Consider the following 23,217-nt stretch of genomic DNA (forward strand, 5'->3'; position numbering starts at 1 on the left):
CTATTGGTAGTGAAAAGATAGGGCCTTTCTCCACAGAAATTGTTCTTAGAGATGTCTTGGTCATTGTTAAATTCCCAGTGTGAATGTTTACATCTTGGAAATTAGAAAAAGCTTTAAGTCAGTGCTTGTTTGTTGATTTGTTGATTGTCTACACTTAATGTGATGGAAAAAATATCAATGATGCAGATTAATATTAAATACTTCTTTTAGTGAGAGTTGGTTGTTACAAAATTAGCAGCCCAACATTAATACTGCTCCCTCAATGATATCCATGGAGTCTTGACTGGAAGAAGGATCAATGGACAGAAGGCGATGCCATTCTCAAGGCTTCTGGAGTCTTAGACTATCACTATCAGTGAGGGTGACTGAGGTATTGATCATGGTATGACTTGTCTGGCCCACAATACTTTGAATTTTACCTCAGTTTGGCTTGTCTGCTATGTGGGTGGTCCTCAGTTTGTGAGATTGGCTAATGATGGTTTTGAAGGCTGACATGAAAGTATCTGAGATCTGGTAGGAAGTATGCTCCTCCTGGGGCTCTTGGGCTTATCTCATACTAGAACAGAATTTTTGTCTTCAACATAGCCATTGAAAGACTATTTTCTCTTTTCTAAGAGCCAGTAAGGTGAACCTACTCCTTAACTAAGACAGCCCCTTCTACTTTTGAAATATCTCAATTGTGAGAAAGTCTTACTATATATCAAGGCTAATTCTGCCTCTGTTCTATCCATTAACTGCTAGGTCTGTCCTCTAGGGTGAGACAGAATGTCTAATTTCTCTACTACCTGATGGCCCTTCAAATACTTGAAGGCAGCCAACATGGTGCTGTATCTTTTCTTTTGTACTGAAACCACTCTAGCTAAGTGAGATGTAAGAAGCAATTGCTATAAGAAGCATTTGAAGATCAACATTTAGGAATTATAATGGATCAAATTAAACAATAATAAATTGAATAAGGTGGTAGTGAGAAATTCTTACAGCTCATTTATCTTATCACAGAAAGCAATATGATAGGAAAGGTGATGAAGAAACTTTTAAAAGCTTACAGAAAGAACAAGACAATATTGATGAGGACTTTCAGTCCCTGAGACATAAGCTGGGATATGTTAAGTGAAAGAAATAAATTGAATAACAATTTTATAGACATAGTAAATAATAGCTGCTTTACTGAAGATGGAGAAAAAGAAATTAGTTGCCATAGGAGATGTGACAAGAGGTACTAGAGCTGCAGAATAAGCAGGGTTTGTGAATGATTCCCTTCCTCTCTGACTTTGGAAACAACCCTTCCATTAAGTTCTAAGCTCCTTACTTGCAGGGACAGTCTTTTGCTTCTTATTGTATCCCTAGTACTTAGCACAAAGCCTGGAACTTATTGGGGGTTTGATAAATATTTTTTGACTGATTGATTTATCCTCTATTGTAGGAAATATATAAAACTCCATCTTCCAAATCAGAGAATTTTCATTGGCTGAACTCCTTTCCTCGTTTCTGACTCTTGCTTCTCCTGGCTTCTTTCAAGTATCAGTTAAAAGCTGACATTCTGTAAGAAGCCTTTCCCAGACCTCCTTAATCATAATGCCTTCCCTCTATAATAATCTCCATTTTATTCCATATATCTTAGTTGTTTACAAGTTTCCCCATCAAACTGTGAGTTCCTTGAGAACAGAAATATCTACTGCAGAATATCTACTGCCTTCCCTTATAACCCTATCACTTAGCAGAATATGTAGCACATAGTGGGTGCTAAATAATAAATGCTTGTTAACTTGATATTATCACTTAGAGGGCTCTTAAGAGAAGCATTAACAAAAATTTAAAGCCTCTTAAAATATAGTTCATAATAAATAATAATGCACTGTACTATTTATACATATAAGCATTACCAGATGGATTAATTTATTGACAAACTATTTATTGAACATGTTATATATGGCTAATTCTGAACAAGAAGCTATGATGAGGGTAGGTGGAAAGCAAAGAAATATGACTAGCTCTTGCTTTCGGAGAACTTACAGTCTTATCTGGGAAGGGAAAAAATAATAAACATGAACTCTTAAATAACAAGATGAGGCAGAATTATCAAACTGAATGGCATGGAAAATAAGAAGTATAAGAAGTTAGAGAGATTGAGATGAACTGCCATTCAGGTTCTAGAGAGGCTATTTAGACACTATAATATATTTTAATAATATAAGTCAGTATTCTAATGAAGCAACAGCTCACATTCAGCAAAAACAAGCATTTCTTATACTGCGATATATGTTTTCATATAGCAGGTGTTACAAATATTTCACTTCCTAGTACAAGGGCAATTCTTGCCCCTCTTCCTCTTCCAAGATACATCTGGAATCAGCTTCTGATCATTTAAATAACCCCATCCAGTTGCTCCACGGGGAATCAGAGTGGACTCTGGAACTATGGGGGACTCCTCTAAGTCTCTAGAACTGTAGGAAAAAATGACCTGGATAAGAGGGAGTAGGGAGAGGAGATATTAAAGTGTAAAATTTACACTAAGCACGCATGGCATTCATGCCCCAGACTTGGTAGGTAAGGCCCCAGTGTGTTCGTGACCATTGGCAAGGATAACAAGCATTTATTATTTAGCACCCACTATGTGCTACACATTCTGCTAGGGTTATAAGGGAAGGTAGTAGATATTTCTGTTCTCAAGGAACTCACAGTTTGATGGGGAAACATATAAACAACTAAGATATATGGAATAAAATGGAAATTATTATAGAGGGAAGGCATTATGATTCCGGAGATCTGGAAAAGTTTTAAGAAAAAAATATAAAAATATAATTTCAGAAATGAAGGTACTCTGGTCTGCAACTGTATTTTAAGCATGTAATAATAAATGCTTCCATGACAGGAAATTTGAAGTTCTCTCCCTTTTAACAGTGGATCTTAACCTGATGTCCATGAACTTTTAAAAAATCAAATAAGATAATATTTGTTAAAAACAACAACAAAAAACCTTCTTTAACACAGTGTTTGAACATAATAGTCACTATATCAATATCTTGAAAATGATTACATATAATTGGTTTCCTTTATAATTATATATACAACATATATAATACATATAATATACATACACACACACACACACACACACACACACACATATATATATATATGTTCTATTTTGTTCATTTAAAAATATTTTTCTGAGAGGTCCATAGGCTTTACCAGATTGCTAAAGGTAAAGCAAGACACACAAAAAGTTTAAGAACTCTTGCCATATAGGGACAAGACAGAGAGCCAGTTCCCTAGGAAAGGAATGCTCAAAGCATCTGTGAGTGGCTAAGAGGATCCAACGGCAAGAAAAGGGAAAGGAAAAAAAAGGGAAAGGAAAGAAATAGGGATCACAACTAAGTGCTAGACATTCTGCTGAACACTTTTACCAATATGAACTGATGTGATTCTCACAACAATCCTGGGAGGGAGATGCTTATTATTATTATTCCTATTTTACTATTGAGGAAACTAAGGCAAATAGAGAGATTAAATGGCTTGCCCTAGATCACACAGCAAGGAAATGTCTGAGGTTGGGTCTCCTTGACTCCAGGAACAGTTCTCTAACCATTGGGGTACCAGCTGCTCTATAGTGAATGATGTGCAAGATGAGACATTGTGCAGAACAGCAGAAAAAGACACGAATACTCACTTGCTCCACATACCATATAGAAGGACTATATTGTGATGTTGGCTCAGAGTAATTTTGTTGCCTGATGCTACTTTTTCCTCCTCACTTACAAGCAGGGCCACCTGTCACTCATGCCAATACCAGATAAGATGCTGATCTTAACAGGTGGTAAAATTTAAATTGTCAGAAGGATGACAGTTCATAGAGGGAGTCATATTGCCAGATACCGCCCTAGAAGAAAATTCTTCTCACCTCTTTTTCAATCTCAATTCTAAAACCTGCTTTATTGCCAAATAATTTAGAACTTTCTTGGAAATGATGGTGTGCTAAGCATTTTCCAAACTTGATTTTGGGGAACCAATAACTTATTATATAAAGGTTCCTAAAGGTTTTTTTGGGAATGTTTGTTATATCTATAGAACAAATCTATGACCATTTTCCATATTTTTCTCTATACTTAAATCCTGAAACTAAAAAGGTGTCTTGTACTGGAAGTTTTAAAATATATGAAGAAGGATTTTGGACATTATCTACTCTCCAAATGTCTCACATTTTATAGATGAACAAATTTTGGCTCTAAAGGTTGCTCTTAGTCACATAGTAGCAGAACTAAGATTATAGTTCAGGTTACTTGAGTCTTAGTCTAATTCTCTTTCCATTATTTGTAATTTTTGATCCCAGAAGACTGAACTAATTTATTCTCTTTATATCTTACTCAATTTATCAGAACCTCTTTGGTTCCATTCTGAAATCAATCAATCAACAAACATTTATTAGCTGCTGAATATTTGCCATGAGTGTATAAGGTACTAGGATACAAGTACATAATTAATCCTGTAAAATAGTCCCAAATAATGTGTGGATGCCAGAGGAGGCCTAAGTACCATAGTTTAGTGAATAGACAGCTGGGCTTGGAGCCAGGAAGATAAGATGTACATTTGAACTGCCATTTAGGTGACCCTAGGCAAGTCATCTAACTTATCTTGGCCTCAGTTTCCTCATCTGTAAATTGGAAGGATTGGATTCAAAGATCTTTGAGGAACCTTCCAGATCTTAAAGCTGAATCTTATTCAGTTAGGCAATAATTATTAAGTTCTACATGCCAAGTATTGTAATGAATGCTGGGATAAAAATAGAAGCCCCCCTCTCTCAATGGTTTCTGTAACCTCAGGGAGGTCACAGTCTATTTGGGGAGACATGCACATACATATATGGTATAAATGGAAAATTACATAATGTCAAAGAAAAAGTATTAACCCTATGGACTAGGTAAGTATGATGGGAAAGGTCTCTTTCATGAGGTAAACTTTGAACTGAAGCTTGAAGAAAGGCAGGAAAGCAAAGGGGCAGAAGTAAGGAGGAGCAACATTCTAGGCACAGAACTGGGAGATAATTTCACGCATGAGGAATGGCTAATAAGCTTGTGGATCATAGAGCAAGAAAGGAAGGGCATAAAGTATAAGAAGAGTGGAAAAGGTTTTTGCCTTTACAATGTTATTTTCTAACTGTTTATTTCACCTTGTAAAAGCCAACCACAATTCTAGGGGATTGATGATGCATTCATGCTGTCCCTGACAGAAAACAGGGACTCAAGAGATAGAATAAGATATATTTTAGACATGGTCATTGTGGGAATTTGTTTTGCTTGACTCTGTATATATTTTTTCATTTTTTCTCTGAGGAAGAGAAAATAAATGCTTGTTAATTAAAAGAATAAAAAAAAAAAAAAAAAGAAGTGAAAATAGCAAGAAGAAACCTGGAAAGGCAGGAAGGGATGAAAGTGTGAAGGATGTTAAATAAAATACAAAGTATTTTATATTAGATCCTGGACATAAAAGGGAACAATGGTTGTTTACTGAGTAGAGGGGTGACTTGTACTTTGTTATCTGTGTGGAGAATGAATTGACTCTATAAAAATAAGTCTTCTCTCCCTTCCAATAAGAACACATGAATTTCTACCTCTGTCAGATGCCACATTTCACAATGTGAACCACAGATGAATGGAACTCTGGAAATCAGGAAAACTTAGAAGGAGCCAGAAAGTGTAGTGAATAGAGTATTAGATATGGAATCAAAGACCTCATGTCTGAATCTCAGCTCTGCCCTCCCGGTAGGATCTTAGATAAGAAAAGAGGCCTTTTTTGGTATCATTTGGTATGTTTACCTGTGAAATTAAAGACTTGGTCCCTTCTACCTCTAAATCTATAATCAATTAAGAAAATAACCAATTGCCTCAATATTTTTAATTATTTATCTCCTCAAGGGACAATTGTACCTAAAATGGATGAGTATTAAACATTCCACATCCTTCCCATCTGCTTCCAGACTGCATGCTGCTTGGGCACAATATTTTTCAAGATTCAATAGCACAAGGAATGTGGATAGATAGCCTCTGGTTGGAAATAGTGGGACTGATCCCCTTCAACAGAAGGTTCTTAACAAGTCTTCAGAGATGTGGTTAAAGTTCTGAAATGTCAGTCATTAATATTTTTTTTCTGGGTTTTTTGTAGTTTATTACATTGTATATTTTTTTTCTGAACTGAGTTCTAAAGTGAAATTCTTTCACTTGGGGATTGTGAAGGTGTCTGACTTTCAAAAATTTGGGTTTAATCCTTTCAATTGTCCAACCTTGTCTTCATTTTTTTAGTCCTTCACTTTCATGTCTTTATCAACTCCCTCTTTCTGAACTTTCACTTTCTATGATTTATTTATCTCTTTGTAGCTTTTATTTCTAATAGTGAAGTAGCAGACTTACTGCAAGTAGAGTTGATTCTCTCCCTGCTTCAAATAATACCAAAACTGTACCTGAAAAGAAAATAGGACTGAAAAACCCATAAGGTCAAATTGCCTTTGGAAGTAGTTGACTTTTCCGTTGTTAAAAAACATAAATAACTTTTTTCTTTGGGACTTCTTATATAAAAGAAGAAAGGAGACAAGAAATTGAGACTATACTTACAGGAAAAGAAGAACTACTAATTTATATATTTTAGAAAGATGATGGAAGTTTCTACTAACTTAAAAAGAAAAAGAAAAAAAGATTGTCTTACGACCAACATAAAAAGAAAGTATGTTGTAAAGTACTATTCTTTGTGGATTGAGGTTAATGCACAACAGTTTCTGGTTCTCTCGTCCCCATCAGTATGCACGATGCATTCATTTAATGACACTGAAATGATTTAATGGAAATTCGGTCAGGGTTCCTAGGACAAATAAATTTTCTTCCAGCCTATGCTTTTTGTTCAAGAGAGTGTCTGAAACTATAAGACTATAAAGCAGCTAAAAGTCCCAAGTGTTCATTTTATTTGGAGCCATAGAAATGAAGTGGTGCAGCACATCAAGTATGATTCTGGGTGTCTCTTGACTTTGTTCAATCAAATGAAATTTAAACTCTAAATCTTTCAACCCAGAGAATATTGTTTCACTGAGAGCCAGAAGGGTACATTAAAAGTCCTATCTATTTAGCAGACAACGCCAAACCAAATTTTAGTAAAGAAAGACAAATGGTAGAATTTGGTGGAATTTCATGTATGAGGAACAGCACATAGTCCAGTGTCACTGGATTGTAGAATATGGAAGGAAGCAAAGTGTCTAGTATAAAACAATGGAAATTGGGAACTCTATTGTGGATGAAAGTCTGCTTCACCATAGAAATAAGGAGAAATTTTTGTGTCTAGAACCATGATGCAATCGCCATGAGGATAGAAAATGAGAAAACTAGAAACATTTCCATGAAACTGATTCTGAATGCAAACTCATCTTTGCCAACACACAAAGAATAACCTTGTAAAGAACAGATTAAAGTGTATTTTAAGAAATAAAAAACAAAGTGAAAAAAAATCATAAGATTTAAAGTTTCACTCACTTATGCAGACATAAATTGCCCATTAGACATTAAGAGCCTATAGGATATAAAGAGTACAAAAGAGGCAAAGAAATAATTGAAACTTTTATTTAAAAGTAGGCATTTGAAGATCTCTCCTAAAATTGTCTGTGATGTTTAATTGGAGTATATAGATAACTTTGGAGTTTCATATGTTATACATACTCACAGGTTTTACCCAAGCTTTGAATTCATGCCTGGCTATAGACTGTATGTCTCCCAGCCAAGGGGCAATCTTAGTTAGGATCAGAGACTCTCATTAGCAGAAGGGTATTTAAAAAGTGGTGATTTCTTCAGACACAACTCATGAAAACCAACTTTTAATTTATAGAATAATTCTGGTCTGTCAATGGAGTACCCACAAAGATAAAAGCACTGATCCTCAATGGTAGCTAATTATTATGCACTAAGCTAAGAAAGACAAAATATAATCCCTGTCTTGTCAGAACACACATTCTAATTGGGTAGACAAGATATAATCAATTATATAAATATAAGATATAAACAGTGAAAATGGGAGGTTATCTCAGAGGAATGGAAATAGAAGGAATGGGAACATCCCCTCTTGGGGTATTCCCCAAATTGCTCAGACAGGTTTGTCTAATATCAGGTAGCAAGTGTGTACCCTGGGGCAGGGAAGTATTTTGCAAATAGTCTTGCCAGTGAGTTTCCACCACTGTGCTTCCCTATTACAGTCTACAGACACAATTACCTTTTAGCAAAGAAACCTACAGCACTTTCTCCCACTAATTCTCCTACTAACCCATGAGAAGAAGGGTATAAACTTAGGAGTCAGTACAATTTCAGTAAGGCAGACATAAGGCATACATGTGGCCAGTGTTAATAATTTAGCATTGTAGTACCTCGAAGTAACATCTCTTCTGAAAGAGTCCTCTTAAAGATACCTTATGGCATTTCTATTTTGGGTACCTAACTGGACTCCTAGGGCCTGCTCTTCTCCATAGCTCATTCTCAATTGCCAGATCTAACTCTCTAATCCATAACTAGCTTAGTCTCTAATTCCAAAGGAACAACTCCTTTGAGATGATTTATTTGAGTGATTAACTCTTTGCATCCCTGTTTCTCTGCTCCCACAAATGTGCCTAAAGATGCTGAATTGAATAGGGTTTTTCCTTTTGGACCAAAAATTCTATTGCTAGAGGCAGTTCTTCCTCCTCTACATGGGCCTCCACCAAAAACAATACCTTGCCATCTGATCAAGATCTTGATTATCTCTTGCCAGGGCCCACCTATCTAAAAACACCCAGGGTCATGACTTATTTTTTAAATCAAACATTGTTCTTTCTGATTCACTTAGGGAAAGGTGTTTTCCTTTCATAAACAGATCAAATAAAGTTAATACCTGGTAAATACATTATAATTCAATACTCTTATCTACTCTTTGCTTTCTGTGAGTACATCAAATATGGGAAGAAGGGGAAACTAAATTCCCCCTCATATTTGAAAGGCTTAGCAACAGAGACAACTCTGATGATCTCTGTTTATTAATGGTAGCTGAAGTATAAAACAGAAGAGAGATATTTTCCAAAACTGTTTGCCACTATCATGGAAGAGGGATTCTCTTGAGCAGATTAGGTCTTCCACATGCTTCTGTTTTGGGGTGATATTTATGATGATTACACTAAACGCCTTGAGTAGTCCACATCTGGAACATTTATTGTGACCCGTTTAAACTTTTTTGGGGGTATAATGAGCTCCTCAACACTATGTGATTTGGGATTCTATAGACAAGATTCATTTTTGGGGTTGAGGGTTGGATTAAAATTTTTTTGACGTTTCTTGCATATTTGCAATTCTATGAATTTTACTAGGTCCAGCTACTTTACTAGGTGCCAGCATACAATGGCAGTTTGGAAAGTGCAAAGTGCTAAATAAATGCCAGTAATTATTATGCAATGTGAATGGAATAATAGTAGGATATATCTATGTGGCTTTTTGTGAGCTTACACAAATCATTTAGAGTTAATGAAGACTTGGAACATTGCAATAGGCAACTCTTTCTCTTTGGGGGTTTGTTTTAATTTTGTTACCTTGATTTTTGGAATGGGCTTCTTGGGAACATAGTAGGATTTTTCCAGAGGTGACAAAGCTACATTTTGCTCCTTCAGTTTCATCTTGTTCTCTGCCAATATTTTTTTCCGCAGCTCAAGATAAGGCCCAAAGTTTGGCAGTTTCTAAAGCAGAAACAAACAAATAAGAAATAGTTAGCTCTTTATATAGGTTTGAATGAATTGACAAAACAGCATTTATAAGCACTCCTTATACTTTAAGAATATAAAGAGAAAAGAGCCCCTGATCTCAAGGATTCCACATTCTAATGAGAAGAGACAACAGAGGAGATTTTGGCAACATACACAGAGTTATGTACAAACATTAGGAACCATACCTATTAAGTGGTCTGTGTATCTTGATTTCACTCAAGCTACAATGAGATGGCATTTGACATACTGAATTCAGATTCTATATCTTATATACTAAGTGACCATGGACAAATGCTTTTTTTTTAAATTAAAGCTTTTTACTTTCAAAACATATACATAGATAATTTTGCAAAACCTTGTGTTCCAAATTTTTCCCTCCCTGCTCCCCCAGACAGCAAGTAACCCAATGTATGTTAAATATGTGCAATTCTTCCATACATATTTCCACAATTATCGTGCTGCATAAAAAATATCAGACCAGAAAGGAAAAAAAATGAGTAAGAAAACAAAATGCAAACAAATTACAACAAAAAGAGTGAAAATGCTATGTTGTGCTCCACAGTCAGACTCTCTAGGTATAGATACCTCTCTCCATCACAAGACCATTAGAATTGGCTTGAATCACCTCGCTGTTGAAAAAAGCCACATCCATCAGATTTGATCATTGTATACTCTTGTTGCTGTGTATAATGTTCTCTTGATTCTACTCACTTCATTTAGCATCACTTTATATAAGTTTCTACTGATCATTTCTTACAGGACAATAATATTCCATAACATTCATATACCATAACTTATTCAACCGTTTTCCAATTTAAGGGGATTCACTTAGTTTCCTACTTAAAAAAAAAAAAAAAAAAAAGGCTGCCACAAAGACTTTTGCATATGAATCCTTTCCCCTTTTTTTATGATCTCTTTGGGATACAAGTGCAGTAGAGATACTGCTGAATCAAAGGCACAGTTTGATCGCCCTTTGGGCATAGTTTCATATTGCTCTTCAGAATGATTGGATCAGTTCACAACTCTACCAACAATGGATTACTGTCCCAGTTTTCCCACAACTCCTCCAACATTTATCATTAGCTTTCCTTGTCATCTTAGCCAATCTGAGAGGTGTGTAATAGTGCCTGAGTTGTCTTACTTTGCATATCTCAGATCAACAGTGATTTAGAGCATTTTTTTGTATGACTAGAAATGGTTTTAATTTCATCATCTGAAAATTGTCTGTTCATAGCCTTTGACCATTTATCAATTGGAGAATGACTTGTATTTTTATAAATTTGAGTCAATTCTCTATATATTTTAGAAATGAGGCCTTCATCAGAACTCTTCCGTGTAAAATTTTTCTTCCATGAGCAAATTCTTTAAATTCTCAATGTCTCAACTATTTCACTAAGATGCTAAGTTGTAGGTGAACACCAATCTATCATCTGTGTGAATGGAATGAGTTTCCAAGCCTAATGTGCTTTATACTGATGTAATCAGTTACTTTTGGACTGAATTTCTTCTAAGGTCTTCTTAGTTTTTAATCTATGTTCCTGATCACAAGTCCAATATGGTTTCAGGTGACTGGTCTTCAAAGCATCATATTTCATTTCTACTCACAAGAACAACCCTAATTCCTGTAGCCAATATTCATGCATTTTTAATTCAATAGCAATGATAATCACACATTTATAAATTTCATAAAATACATGACATTGGAACAACCAGTCTATTCATCTAAAATATTAACAGAGACAGAATTTCTATTTCTTTTGAATTTGTTTTTGTATCAAGAAGTGATACCCATGATCATTGACAAAAGAATCGTCTTGGACCTTGCTATCAAACAAAGTTTATTAAAAAAAAATTAAATTCTTATACTTGAAGAAATGTTTCCCCTTTCTCCCAATTTAGTTGAAGAAAATAAAAGTGTATTAATATGCTAATGAAGTTCAAACACACATCTTCCCTTGTTAGCTTTTTATAATGTAAACATTTTCTTTGAATTAGAAGAGGAGCTTGGCACTGGTTGGAAGAAGATTCACCATTCTTAAAAAATATTAAACCTTTCAGCCCTGGCGGGAGTCATTACTCAAGCCAAGAAGCTACTTCAAGAAACTTGATTCCTGGCAAGAGAAGAGAGCTAACGATGGTTTTAAGTGAGAAACTGGGCTGGGAGCCCGGCCAAGTGGCCTACCCATTAAAAACTGCTTCTAGAGGAAAAGGGAAGAAGGGAAGGATATTTGTGTTTATACTGAGTACCTACTAGGTGCTGGGTACTATATTATGCACTTCTTTGTGCATGTTATCTCATTTGATCCTTATGACAACCTTGAGAGGTAAGTGCTGTTCTTATTATTAACAACTATAATAATCATTACAAAGGAGAAATAGAATGAGAATATTATGAGAAGAGAAAAAGACCTTGAAGATCTATAGAACCAGAGCTATGAGTTGCTTTGTTTTTTGTTTTTTTTAATTTATTTATTTAATAGCCTTTTATTTACAGGTTATATGCATGGGTAACTTTACAGCATTAACAATTGCCAAACCTCTTGTTCCAATTTTTCACCTCTTACCCCCCACCCCCTCCCCCAGATGGCAGGATGACCAGTAGATGTTAAATACATTAAAATATAAATTAGATACACAATAAGTATACATGACCAAAACGTTATTTTGCTGTACAAAAAGAATCAGACTCTGAAATATTGTACAATTAGCTTGTGAAGGAAAGCAGAAATGCAGGTGGGCATAAATATAGGGATTGGGAATTCAATGTAATGGTTTTTAGTCATCTCCCAGAGTTCTTTCTCTGGGCGTAGCTGGTTCAGTTCATTACTGCTCCATTGGAAATGATTTGGTTGATCTCACTGCTGAGGATGGCCAGGTCCATCAGAACTGGTCATCATATAGTATTGTTGTTGAAGTATATAATGATCTATGAGTTGCTTTGTTAGTGTTGTATTCTAAGTTTATGACCACTCTTCCTAGAGATGTTGGGTATATTTGTAGAAGAAATGGCCTCCTGTTTATGGCAGGGCATGTTTTGTAACTATATATCATGTTATCTTAGTGCCTTGGCTGTTTTCTAGTTGTGCTTAATGATTTAATACTAATGGTAAATTCACTGGTAGGAAATTACGACTTATAGTTCTGGAGTTGGTACACAGAGAGTACCCTTTGAATTTGAGCGTAAGACCCTCTCCCCCTCCCCAATCTCAGCAGGGTTTTACATAATTAAAGAGTTAGGAGAGACATTTATGACCATCCAGTTCAGTTTCTTCATTTTGCATCTGAGAAAACAACCCCAGAGTTGTTAAATGACTTGACTAAAGTCACACAGTGAGTGTGTTGGTGATAAAACTGGGAAAGGATTCTGGGTTGCCTATATACTATATTTCTCAAGGATACCATGCTGAATCATTACATATATCCCTTTAGTGATCATGATGAATGTTGATTGTGATTTCCCAGAATAGCTGAAAAGCAAAGCAGTAAAAATATCGATTTCTGCATACAGAAAACAACTTTTTTAGTTTGCATAAAAGATGAAAATAGAAACACACAACAGGAAATAGACTCAAATGGCTGCATCAGTATGCAAGATTACACACATATAATACAAAACCTTCAAGGTTTTTCCTTTATGCTTTCCAAAGTTCATTTAGCAAGAGACAAGGTTTAAGGATTTGCTGTGCTTCCGAGAAGAATGCTAAGTAGTATTAAGTTAACACAGAGATGTACTTAGTTCCTTCATTATTCCATAATTATTTTTCTCTAGCCTGTCCTTACCCTTTCCTACAACCTTTGCTCTTCACTTTTCATGGCAAATATGGCTGTTCATAGACACCACTGAATTCCAAATGTTTTGTGTTGTTGCTAACTTGGAATTGCTAGGGCTGTGTTAGAAGACTGCAAAAACATTTTCTCGTTTCCACAGAATAAAGTCTATTTATCTAGCTGATGGAGGTTTGGAACACTGTAATGCTCCAAGGTCAACCTGATCTGGCACCTGGCAAGTGCTTCACCACACCACACTTATTTAAAAAAAACTGAGCTTCATTATTGAAACAGTGTAATATACCAGGAAAACTAGTTTTCCAGTTCTCCAGAGCCCTTCCTAGAGGAAGTAAACTAATATTCAATTATTGTTGAATTATTGAATATTTAGACCACAATCAAACCAAGGTACAGCTGAAATTTCAGTATGCAGTTTTTAGATTGTAAACTGGAGCATTAAAGCATTTCAGTGGAATAAAGGTGCTAAGTAGAAATATGACAATCAGGACCTACTGTACAATTAAGTTAATATAATTAAAGTCCACTCTCCATATCATAGATTTAAAAAAATCCATTTTATTTTTAAATTTTATTTATTTTTTGCTGAGGCAATTGGAGTTAGGTGACTTGCCCAGAGTCACACTGCTAGGAAATATTAAATATCTTGAAATCAGATTTGAACTCAGGTCCGCCTGACTTTAGGGCTTTATTTACTATATCACCTACCTGTCCTGAAAAATTCTTTATTTTAATGATTTTAATGACTTTACATTGCACATTTTATTAGTTAATCATAATCCTTAGACCTCCACTTTCAGAAATGAATCCTTTTAAAAAAAAATAAAGTCAACTAGCTTTCTGTATCACCCACCAACTTTCCTCAAAGTTAATGAAAGTATATTCATAATTTGTGGGGCCAAGATTTCTTATGAGAATCAATCTGTTTTAAATCCTTTAGTCTCTATTGAAGTATTTAGAGTAGCAGATAATACTGCTGGAATTTACCAGTTGTAGGATCATGAACAAGTGACTTAATATCTCAGAGTTTTGTTCCTTATCTTTAAAATGGGTATAATAATGGGTATAATAACACAATATATAATTATCTCAATAGATTATAGTAAGAAAATTATTTTTTAAAGTTGAGCTTATTAACTCATCAGAATTAGAAATTTCCAGTGAGGAAACTCTTTTAAAGCAGTTCTTTATAGACTTACAGGAACACTAAGAAATCAAATGATTGGTACTCATTGTCACATAGCCAAGGCAGAATGACATTCTGGGCTACCCATAAAGCAATGTATGTCTTGAGAAAAATGCTCTATGAATCTGTGTAAATATAAGTTTATTACTATTTTGTGTAATGTAAATGACAATTCATTATTATTTTTCTGAATTAGAAGCCAAAAGTCTGGAATAATATTTTTTTGAAGGGAAGGACCATTTTACAACTATATGTCAATAAAATAAACTGCAGGTAACTTTAGCTAATATAAAATAAATAATATAAGTAAGGTCCTCCTAAATCATTAAGCATATGAGTGAATCCTTCAATTGGAAGAGGTAATCAATTTTGGATTTGTCAGTTCAGACATTTTATATGCAAAAATTATTCCTGGAATCCAGTCAGCGCTTCATCTGTTTCTAAAGATGTGTCTCCAGGACATATATTTGTTTGGAATTTTCTTCACACTTCTTTTATATAATTACTATTACCTTAATAGGTAATTCTCTTGCTGAAATGTATTGTGCTTGATAAAATCTTTAACTACAAAGGTCCCAGCTTTGGATGAATCCATCTAACCTCATTCTGTTTTAGTATTATTTAAATAGTTCTAGACTCAGAGAATTTTAAAACTGGGCATGTTTATAGCATAGATCTTACATGATCAAAATAGCATGACTTTTTTTTTTTTTTTTTTTTTTTTTTGCAGATTAAGAACATTAAGTCTAGAGAGATTCCATGACTTTTGCCCTACGGCAAGCAGTTAGTTTAGAGAAGAGCTGGTACCAGGATCCAGTTCTCATGGGTCCCATTAGTTTTGATTCTAGGCAATACTGGGGTCCAAAGGCTCCATTATTTTTATTTTATTTTTACTACTGAATTTATTGGTTTTGTACATTTTTGTACATTTGTACATTTTGTAATGATAGAGGATGTTTGTGGCTTCACAAGTAGCTTGGTAAACATCAGAAATCTGATGGATAAATTATGTAAAGGTTATACTAAATATATATTTGATGACTCTTCTTTTACTCTGTAACATAAATTCAAAGAATAACTTTTTTTTTTGCTTAAATTACTCTTCTGTTCAAATGGAAGAGGGAACAAAATAGTTCAATCCAAATAGTAATTATCACCAAAAAAAGTGATTTGAAATTCTTCAAGGAAGAGAAATAATATCTACAGGGGCATGGCAGTCTTAAAGGCTGATACAATCTTTCAATGTTTCAGTGCTTTCATCAGCATTTCTTTTCTTCATTCATTCAAGAAGTCAAACCATTTTCACTGTTATACTGTGTACTTAAAACATGATATTTATGTAATTAAGAAGCTCCAGGAATTTTGGGGTGCTTATCATTTTAAAAGTTATTGTTTCTCAAAGCCTTTTTTTTTCATCCAGTGACTCATAAATTTCCCTATATCCTTAAAATTATTTTCACACTACTAGTCAGCTCTCCTTTACTAAAAAAAAAGATTATAAATGAAAATGTGGTCACTGCATATATGTGCAATCAGTGATGATTAATATACCATTTAGCTCAAATCTCTGTCTGAATATATAGTTAATTGATTTCCTATTGTAGAAGGGGAAGCAGTGGGCCAGTACCACGTATTTTAAGTCTCTGTTCATTATTTCCTCTTAGCTAAAGTTGCAGCCAGCAGTAACTCAAAGAAAGGAGTTTTGAGTTAGAAATTCTCTCCATTCTAGCCCCTCTCCCTTGATTTTGATCATACATGGGAGGTCATGCAAACATATTTCCATATGCATGCTATATTTCTTAAACAAAGGGAGGAAAAGTTCATTTTTGAGGCTATCAAAAACTGCCTTGTAACTGATGAACTGTGCAAATCTTGAGCGGCAGTGAGATTTTTGTCTCCGTAGTTTCTCGGGGGATTCATCATTGATGAATTTGTTCTCACCATAGAAGCTAAATCCTACTCATTTAAAGATAACAGTATCTTCCACTAAAATTGTCTCTATCCAGATGTAAAAAACATTACACTGCCAATAGAAAACTGACAATATAATGAATCAACAATGATACCTTAAACCAGCAAAGCTTTAAGGTGAGGAAGCCTGTTTGGTTTATAATTTATTCATGGATCAATCCAAAGGTAATTGAGCATATTATGGAGTAGAAAGGGCTTCTTGTTCTCTAATAGAAACAGACACTAGTATCTCCCAGTTCAAATTGATATCATTTTGATGGAAGCCAAACCAGCTTGGTTTTTCCAAATAGCATTTTGCTTCAGATTACTATTTTCTTATTAATAGCTGATACAAAATGAAGGAAAGAAGTTTTTGGCCCTCTTCTTCTCCTAGTCAGTTTTAAAAATAAGATCAACAATCTTCCCCAAAAGCACCATAGCATCACAGACTTACAACTAGAAAAGAGTACAAATTAAGCAGATTAATCCTCAATTATTTGACCGATAGAGAAACTGAGGGTCAGAGAGACGAAGTGAAGTTCAATATCATATAAAAATATTTAAAATTTATAAGAGAACTCAGTTGCCACTTAAGTTTTAAGATCATAGGGATCACAGATTTAGAGAAGACTATCTCATCCAACATCCACAGAATCATAGAATCCTAGAGTTATAAAGCATAGCAGTAGACAATTTGGTCTAACTCCTTATACTGAAAATGAATTCCCAGTTTGATACACCCAATAAGTAGCTATCTAGCCTGTGCCTGAAGATTGCCAAAGGGGAGTAGGACAAAGCTAAGACCCCTTTCACATGTCAGCCTTTGAAGTGAGCTATAATTTCTACTCATTTCCACCATCCAATCTTTTTTCCTCCAGCTAAATATTCCTAATTCCTTTAATTTTTTTATGAAGTGGACTCTGGTTCCCTTACTATCTTGGGTTTCCTTCTCTGGAACTGCTTTTGCTTTTCAATGTTCTTTGGAAAAGAATGACCATGTCTGGAATTTAAGATGCGCCAAAGTCTCCTTCTTGTCTCTTTTGGGTGTTTAAAGACTTAACAACAATCTAGTCCTAACCTGCGCTCCCATTGTATCAGTTATTATTCCATTTCATTCAATCTGTAATTCAGTCAAATGGACTTTGGTTGTTCTTCACCTACACTAGTCTATCCTCCATCTCTGAGACTATCTATCCAATTGCTTTCCCCATGCATAGAATATGCTTCTTAATTAATTCCAGTCCTTAAAATGTCTACCTTCCTTCAAAGTTCAACCCAAGTACTATCTTGTGATTAAGGCTTCTCCCCATCATTCAAGCTGCTAGGTGCCTTCTCCCTTCTCCATTAATCTTGTATATATTTTGTACATGTTTATATTTTGTATGCTATTTTCCCAGAAAGAATTTAGGCTCTTTGAGAACAGAGATTATTTTTGTATTTGGTTTTTTTATGTCTTCTGAAACAGTGGACAATTTGTAAGCACTTAATAAATGTTTGCTTGAGTCTTAAATAGTGCCACCCATAATAGACATAATACTGTGGTGTTAGGAAAGAGTACAGTGAGGTTTCCTAGAAGCTGTTTCTCTCTTAATGTAGCCCAATAGAGCAAGAGGGATTTTTTTTTGTAGTCACATCAAAGTGGAACTCAATATTGAGGTTACTGTCTTCTGAAAATTCTAAATATTTTTCAGATAAATTGCTGTCTAAAACCCACTTCTATCTCATCTTATATGTGAGACATTTAGTTTTTTTAAAAAATTGTAAGAGTTTACCTTTATTCCTATTGAATTTTCTTTTTTTTAAATATTCAATACAATGATCTAGTTTGTCATAATCTTTTTTCGATCTTGACCCTGTCATTTAGTAGGTTAAGTATCTCTCTTAGCTTTTTATTCAATGAATGTGCTGTCTATGAAATTAATATCAATGACTTGATATCCAAATAGTCTAAATAAAGCCAACCACTGATCCCTGGAGGCACCTGACTGAACTTTTTACCAAATTGACCATGAACCATTTCTTACTCTTTGAGTCTAACCATTTAGTCAATTCTAAGTTCATCTAACTGTATTAGCATGTAGCTCACATCTTTTTGTTAAGCTATGCATTCTATACTCTTCATTCATATTAAGTTTGTAGCACTCTGAAGTCTCCAGATTCTTTTCACCATTGTCTAACCCAGGGGTTCTTAAACTTTTTCCACTAGTGATACCTTTTTACCCAAGAAACATTTTATACAATACTAGGTATATAGTATTTATATATACAAATCAAACATTTACTGATAATCATAATTTTGTTACCTCCACATTCAGTTACATAATCCCATGATCTACAGTTTAAGAAGCTTTGGTCTAATCAACTCTTTCCCTTTGGCTATCGAATTAAATGTTTCCTTCATAATTCTTCATTGTGTAGAAGGGGAGAATTATCATTATCAATAAATGAATTGATTTTATTCATCATTATTAAGTCATGCTTCTGTTATCAGGCTTGTGATTTGTTCCAAGTTCCTTCTCTCTTTCTAGGTGCTCTATAATATTGTGTAGTTTGCTGCTTCTGTTTCTGCACCCATTGACCTTGACTCAAATGTTTTCAGTTCACTTTCCCCCCATTTTGTTGATAGATTTCCTCACATTAAAGTATATGTTAATTACATCATATTATAGTAAATGCTACTGCACCAACTCACTCCATTTTACTTGCTATAACCTATTTATTTTTTATTTTATTAGTTTTATTATTATTTATTAGATTTTATTATTTATTTTATTATTACATTATATTTGTATTACAAATATGTATTTATTATATTATTATAAGGTATGTTTTCAGAGCTACACTCCATCCATGATAGTTAACCCACCAAGTCAGTCATACATCTGAGGTTAACTTTGCTTTTTCACTTTTAGATCTTTCATTCATCATGGCTGTTACAAATGCTTTGTGCTTTTGAGTATAGACACATGAGATCCTTTATTTCATTACTCTCTCCTTTCCTATATTTTGCTACCTGTAAATTTCTAGGTATCTTTACAACTACTTTTTTTCTTTTTATGTTGTAGCTACTCTCTATGAATTTTAGTTTAGTTATATCCATTTTTTCATATAACCTTTCCTTTTCAGGTTAAAGCTCCTTAAATTTGAATTTAAATTCTCTAGGCAAATTCTTAGAGTCTATAATTCTTATATTTTGAAGTTCAGTTCACAAAATCAAATCACATTTGAAAACACTGTTTTAAGAAAACAGATTTATTATTATTATTACCAATAATTACCAGTTTGTGTTAACTTTTAAATTTTTCCTAAAAAACTGATACTTATATATATAGGGAATTACAAATCTTTCTCTCCTTAATAAGTAATTCCTTCCTTTTTTTTTTTCATCTCCTGAATATTCTAGTAAGTATCCCCAGATAATTTGAATCCTCTGAGAGGAAATCAGGAAATTGAGAGAAAAATGTAGTTAGAGTGTGGTCCTTCCCCTTAGGTCCATAGACCAACAGTAATTTCTCACGTAGGTAGGAGGCATGCTTCCAGACATTAGGTAAAAGGGGATTTAAATTTTAATAAATTATCATGAGCCAATTTGAAATTGTGGAGACAGATCTCCTTGTAAGATGAAATGCAAGTGGAGTAGGTTTCTTTAGCTACTAAGAAACATTATTTGAAATTGTATGCCAGGGCCTGGAAATAGGGTATAAAATAAAACTTCAGAAATGTTGGCATTCAGATAAAGAGACATATTTTTTGAACTTTACATATATTCTTTTAAGACAGAAACATCTGTTGCCATCTGCTGAAGGCTGAGAGATTGCAAGGAAAAGGACTGCAGAAAAATGACAGTCAAGAGTGATCCACAATCACCATCTCCTGAAAGTTGGGAGCACAATGTTATGGAACAGTTAAAGGAGTAGAGGCGCGTGATATCTGCTGTGTTCCTAAAGTCAAGGCCTGAGATAAAAAGCAATGTTGTATATAGATCTAGTAGCTATGGAAAATATAATCAAAATGGAGGAGTAACTCTGAACCACCTGAAGGATCCCTCTCCAAAGCAAGAGTGGAAGTGATTGAGAGCATATGAATATCACTTTCATGTGTATTATTTTCTACAATTGTTTTCTTTGACTTGTATTTATAATTATTCAGGTCTTTAGCTTTGTTAGCTTGTGTGTTTTTAGGAAAATATTAGGTACTAAAGTTCTCAGATCATGTGAGATAGAAAAGCAAGTCAGAGTAGTGAGAAATCCCCCAAAGAGTAACTAGCTTTTGTGTCTCACAGAAAAGTCTTACATACAATTTATACTTAATAATCAAATTTAGGAAAAGGAAGTAGGTAGCAAAATAGATTGAAAAATTTTACTTATTTCTATATTGTGAATATCAAGTCATGATCTACTATAGGTTGTAAGGGTATTTTTAGGGTGGTTGTTGGAATATTTATGTTGGATGCATGCAGTTTTCTAAATTACAAAAGGTTCAGAACAGTTTAGACAAGTGAATGGTCTGAAAGGCACACGAAGTCTTTGATCAATCAGCTGATGTCTAATTAGTAAAGTTCAATAGTCTATCATGTTATATAGTAGAACTCTTACTGAGATCAAATTTATCTGACTTCTGAGTGTGATTTTACTCTAAAAGCATGACAAAATCAATGAGAATTTATAAATTTCTCTGCAATGCAGATATGATTAGATTCAATGTTTCTTCATATGCTTTTTAAATTAATTCTTCAGAAAGGGAAAGAACCATTATATAGTTAATGTGACTGGTTAGTAAGATAGCCAGAAATATTTAATTAATCCACTCCTGTTTAAAAGTTTTTCTTACATAGATAATGACAGAAATAAGGTCACTAGTTCTGAAAGGATTTGTGCAGGATCTTTATTTTCATGACTAAGAATTCTGTCTCCCTTTTCCAAACCCGAAGGACTCTCTTATATTTATAAACAAAATCAAAATTCTGTGATTCAGCATTCCAGGCTTTTCCCAAACTGGTTTCAACTTTTCTTGTTTGATTTTGTAATCAGGCCTTCGATACAACTTCTGTTCAAGCTTTCCCTCAAAACAGAAACTTGCACATTCCCACTATTGCACTCTTGTTATTTTTATTTTTTTTTTTGTATTAGATTATACACGCATGGGACTGAGCATTTAAACACAAAGGACCCTATTCTGCTAACAACCAGAAGTAAGTGATATGGAAGCCAGACCTTAGAAATGCTCCTAGCAGAAGACAGCCAGGTAGGAGAGAGAATTTCTTTGTCCTTCCCTAAAATCATCAGGCTAATGACAAACCTATCAGAAGAGGGATGGTTTGCTGGAAGCTTGCTTGCTTGTCCCAACTCCTTGTGAGATTCATTGAGGGGATTCTTACTTATTTTCTATCTCTCAGATCTCCATGGCAAAGTAAAGTATGGGCTTTTCTTTCCCCATTGACATCATCAAATCCATTCCTTTGGCATTAGTTTTATTCTATTGTAGATGGAAACATTCAGAATCTACTCCTAATATCTCTTTTACTATTATATCAGTGAGTAGGGGAAGAAATAAACCACTGGAAATTCTGAAAGCATTATCTGTCCATTAGATCTTATAATTTCATCAGTTGGACTTGACAGTACTCAGTTGATTAAGGATACCCAGATCACCACCCTTTATACATACACACACACACACACACACACACACACACACACGAATATATATATATATATTCGTGTGTGTGTGTGTATACACGTGTATATATATATATGTGTGTGTGTGTATATGTGTATACACGTGTATATATATATATATGTGTGTGTGTGTATGTGTGTATACACGTGTGTATATATATATGTATGCGTATATGTGTATACACATATATATATGTATATATATATATATATATATACACGTGTATACATACATACATATTTGTTACTGTTCAGTTTTTTATCATGTCTGATTACTTGATTCCATTTGGGAAGGAAGGAAACTAGAATAGTTTGCCATTTCCTTCTTCAACTTATTTTTTTTAAAGATGAGGGAACTGAGGCAACTAGAAGGAACCTTAGAGCTAATATACTTTTAATTTTTTTTTCAAACTGATAAGTGAATTGAGGTCCAGACTGTTTAAGGTTTTTACAGTGATCAGGATTAGAACCCAACTCCTCTGACCAGAATTCTTTTATTTATAGGTATACATATTCATATACCTATCTTGAGTTCAAATTTTAGTCTATATAATTTTGAGCAAATCTCTTAAATACCTAATCCTCAGGAAACACACTCCCCCCCATGCCCTTATACCCTTTATATAGGTGTAGATCACATATTGTAATGGACTTCTTCTTTTACTAATATAGTGAATTCTTGATGAGAAAAACCTTCATCAATCCAGAATGCCAACTCTTGAGACTCAGTTTTAGCTTAGGGAGCTCCTGGTGGTACTGATAATAGTCACAAGTGACTTGCCTAGTGAGACAGTCGGTATCTTATCAGAGGTGGTTCTTAAACTCATATCTTCTCATCTTTAAGGCGGACTTTCTATCTTCTAGGC

The 23,217-nt window shown here is 34.2% G+C and overlaps 1 protein-coding gene and 1 long non-coding RNA gene across 3 annotated transcripts in view; one reads left to right on the plus strand and one right to left on the minus strand.

The window, feature by feature from the left end:
- Positions 1-23,217, minus strand: part of DPYD (dihydropyrimidine dehydrogenase) — a 968,100-nt gene that overhangs the window by 12,941 nt on the left and 931,942 nt on the right. For both annotated transcript variants that reach the window (XM_003769672.4, XM_031968578.1), the window contains one exon: positions 9,581-9,724. In XM_003769672.4, the coding sequence (XP_003769720.1) occupies positions 9,581-9,724 (144 nt within the window). The remainder of the gene's footprint in view (positions 1-9,580; positions 9,725-23,217) is intronic.
- The window catches only part of LOC116423583, a 42,403-nt gene continuing 40,692 nt past the window's right edge, over positions 21,507-23,217 (plus strand). The window contains exon 1 of the long non-coding RNA XR_004234186.1: positions 21,507-21,917. This is a non-coding gene — a long non-coding RNA (uncharacterized LOC116423583). The remainder of the gene's footprint in view (positions 21,918-23,217) is intronic.

This window comes from Sarcophilus harrisii, chromosome 4 (genome assembly GCF_902635505.1).
Source record: "Sarcophilus harrisii chromosome 4, mSarHar1.11, whole genome shotgun sequence".
Taxonomy (NCBI): Eukaryota; Metazoa; Chordata; class Mammalia; order Dasyuromorphia; family Dasyuridae; genus Sarcophilus; species Sarcophilus harrisii.